This window comes from Trachurus japonicus, chromosome 8, assembly GCF_045865225.1.
Source record: "Trachurus japonicus isolate A0001 chromosome 8, Traja_1.0".
NCBI classification, from domain to species: Eukaryota; Metazoa; Chordata; class Actinopteri; order Carangiformes; family Carangidae; genus Trachurus; species Trachurus japonicus.
This window is the reverse complement of record NC_140914.1, coordinates 14,748,396-14,751,804: the sequence shown is the minus strand read 5'-3', so window position 1 is coordinate 14,751,804 and position 3,409 is coordinate 14,748,396. Positions and strand designations below refer to the sequence as shown.

General features: G+C 40.7%; 1 protein-coding gene across 1 annotated transcript; it reads left to right on the top strand.

Moving 5' to 3' along the window:
• The first annotated feature begins 405 nt into the window (after nt 1-405).
• LOC146982879 (proton channel OTOP2-like) lies at nt 406-3,409 on the top strand. The gene is made up of 6 exons (XM_085784164.1): nt 406-891; nt 986-1,122; nt 1,216-1,274; nt 1,968-2,113; nt 2,211-3,061; nt 3,161-3,409. The coding sequence occupies exons 1-6, from the start codon at nt 462-464 to the stop codon at nt 3,329-3,331; spliced, it is 1,794 nt and encodes a 597-aa protein (XP_085640290.1). The 5' UTR covers nt 406-461; the 3' UTR covers nt 3,332-3,409.

The following is a 3,409-nucleotide window of genomic DNA, read 5'->3' as shown; positions in this document are numbered from 1 at the left end:
CTGAAACCTTTCCTTTATTTTCAGAAGGTCACAGTGAATAAAAGCTCAATTTTGCTAAACAATAGGAGCTCTTCTTATGTTTTATAAAGCTATTTAAATTGACTTGCTATGCCTGATTTTATCAGGGATGGAAGGGGAGGGTGTAAATGACTTTCCACATAAAAATGATTGTGAATTCTTATTCAGTAAAGCTTTGTTATTATGCAATGCTTACCTAAATAAGAAGAAAAAGAGGAAATTAAATACCATTTGTTGATTTGAAACTGCTCTTTTGTGTAACACCTTGAGGGTGACAATTATGCTGATTTGGCTCCTGTGTGGAAAAGTTTCACTTGGGCGGGAACTGTCTTTAAAGGACGGCAGAGAGTGGGTGTAGCTGTTAAACCTGTAATGTCTCACATACAGTACGGTCAGATTCAAACAAGCAACTCATTTGTGAATAGACCATAGAGAGAAGAATCATGTGTTTGAACATCGGGCATCCCTGCAACTGCCTGACTGACGGAAATCCATGTGAACCATGCAGGATGACGGCCAAAGGAACAGAAACAGAGGAGGTCCACCACCTCTCCAACAACACACAGAGTCAAGCGGAGAACACATGTGAATCCAGCCTGGACATCTCCCGTGGAGTTGCAAAAGAGAAGGAGCAAAACTGGGGATGGATAGTTTCTGGAATCATCTGTGTAAACATCTTACTTCTGGGCAGCGCTTTGTCCAGTGGCAGTGCTTACAACGACGTCAACATCAAAATCTACCATGTGCAGATATATCTCATTGTCCTTCTCCTCCTCACTGCGATCTGGATGATTTATTACATGGTCTACACAGCCAGGGGGAAAAATGCAGTTGTTTATCATGATGCCCATGCTGGACCGATATGGCTCAAGGGTAAGTGAATCCTCCTGTTGCTTTAGAATCAAGTTGTATTTACAGAGAATTAACTTTTAAAAAAAATAAAGTTCTCTGTTCTTTTTTTCCTCAGGGGGACTTGTCCTATTTGGATTGCTCAGTGTTATCATGGACATTTTCAAGATAGCCAGCTATGTCGGCTACCTCCACTGTGATTCTGCTGTTAAGGTTGCATTTCCAGTGGTGCAACTTCTTTTCTTACTTGTGCAGGTAATGGATGCCTAAAAATGGCCAACATGATACAAGTCACATTGTTTTTTAATGGTTGCAAAATATTAAGATAATTCTGAATTCATTTTTCAGACATACTACTTTTGCATCCACGCCAAAGACTGTGTGCAACTTCAAAAGAACATTACACGGTAGGCAATTATTGGATTTCCTTCCTCTTTTCCCCACCACTCTGTTTTTGTACACGTTTCACCTGAGGGTATTCATTTTTGTTGTGTAAAAATGTATTCTTCTCCTGTAACATAAGCTGAAAAACCGAGAGGGTTTTATGTTGAAGTCTCTGCTACAGCACTGATGTTGTTTCATTACCAAAAATAGGGATTTCTTATTTATATGATCTCATTACTATCTTATTTTTATTACAGTCTTATGCTTCTTTTTTTAATGTTTTGTCTTTATGTAAAGCACATTGAGTTGCCTTGGTATGAAATGCGCTATATAAATAAAGATGCCTTGCCTTGCCTTGCCTTGCCTACAGCAATGTGTATGTACATGGCTGATTAATTCTGATTTTTATTGACAAATCTGGTTATTATTCTCTCAATAAATCAATTAATCATCTGATTTATATTGTATAGTCACAATCCTGACTGGTGTCCTTTAAACACTTGTTTTATCTGATAAATTTGCACCTCAAAAGTTTACTGATATAGGCAACTAAAGCGACCAGAATTATTCTATAAAACATTATTGTCAAAGCAAATTAAAAAAAAACCTATTATAATAAAATGTGACATTAAAAATTGACATTATGGGATACTGAATGGTAAATTAAAAGTTTTTTTTCTGTAAGTTTCTGATTGTTTTGCTCATCTTTTATTCAGCTGTGGGCTGATGCTCACCCTCTCCACAAACCTGGTTGTGTGGATGACGGAGGTCACTGAGGAGTCCATTCACCAAACAACTGTTCCTGATTATCCCGACACCAACATCACCAAACTCACTGGACGAAACCTATACATCAGAGGAGGTAAATGAAGCAGACTGAGAAACCTAAATATCTTCACTAAATCAATAGAAATTCTACAATGTAAATCTTTTCTCTCTTTTTTTGTCACGTATTACAGCAAGCTATGGAGATAATGAATGCAAGTGCAGCCACGCTTCGTGTAGCATCTTCAAGGAGGCCTACTACTACCTGTACCCCTTCAATATTGAGTACAGTCTCTTTGCCTCTACCTTGGCCTATGTCATGTGGAAAAATGTGGGTCGCATAACAGATACACATGTCCACCATAAAATCAAATTCCACCTTAAGGATGTATACCTGGGTCCCGTCCTGGGAGTCCTATTAGTGGTGGCAGGTCTGGCAACCTTCATTGTGTATGAGATGCAAATGAAAAAGGAGGATGATGGCTACAAGAAAGACAACGCGCTAATGATGCACTTTGTCATGAATATAGTCATTGTGACCACAATGTCCGTTTCCACTTTGATCGGCTGTGCTGTCTACAAGTTGGACCAGAGAGACCATGTGTCAGAGAAAAACCCCACACGCAGCCTGGATGTGGGGCTGCTGGTCGGAGCCTCGCTGGGACAATTCATCATCAGTTATTTCACCATCGTAGCCATGGTTGGAAGTGGTGCCAAAGGCTATCTGGACAGATTAAACCTGGCCTGGGCTATCCTGATGGTGATCCAGCTCGGCCTGCAGAACCTTTTCATAATCGAAGGTCTGCATCGGGAGCCCTTCCATGAGACGCACGCGCTCCCAATCACCGTGCTTTCAAATCCATACGTGCTGCAGCCGGGCAAAGAGCTGAGCAGCCTCGAAGGATCAGACATGGACAGAAAGCCCAGCCCAGAACCCACAGAGCACGGCCTGCATGACCACATGCCTGAGCATAGACCCAAACTCTCATGGAAGAGACGGGTGTTGAAGGAGGTCTGTGCGTTTCTGCTGATGGGCAACATCATAGTGAGTACACCATTCTCCTTCACTGCTTCAAACTCCCTGTTAAAAAAAAAAAAATCACAAAATACTAAACCTTTTCTCTTTTGTTTCCTTCTCTGACAGCTGTGGATCATGCCAGCTTTTGGTGCTCGTCCCCAGTTTGACCACGACACTGAAACTAATTTCTACAAATTCAACTTGTGGGCTGCTGTTGTCAATATTGGACTTCCTTTTGGCATATTTTATCGCATGCATGCAGTCGCCAGTCTGTTTGAGGTCTATTTGACCTCATAACACTGCAAGATGAAAGCCAACTTCTGTGACATTATTAAACTGTTTTGTATAGTATTGTTCTTTGTTATGATGATGCTA

Excerpts from the sequence above, each read along its gene's own strand:
- LOC146982879 (XM_085784164.1), top strand. The coding sequence starts at position 462 with ATGTGTTTGAACATCGGGCATCCCTGCAACTGCCTGACTGACGGAAAT. Across the intron at positions 1,275-1,967 it reads CTTCAAAAGAACATTACACG|CTGTGGGCTGATGCTCACCC; the intron begins GTAGGCAATTAT and ends TCTTTTATTCAG. Across the intron at positions 2,114-2,210 it reads AAACCTATACATCAGAGGAG|CAAGCTATGGAGATAATGAA; the intron begins GTAAATGAAGCA and ends CACGTATTACAG.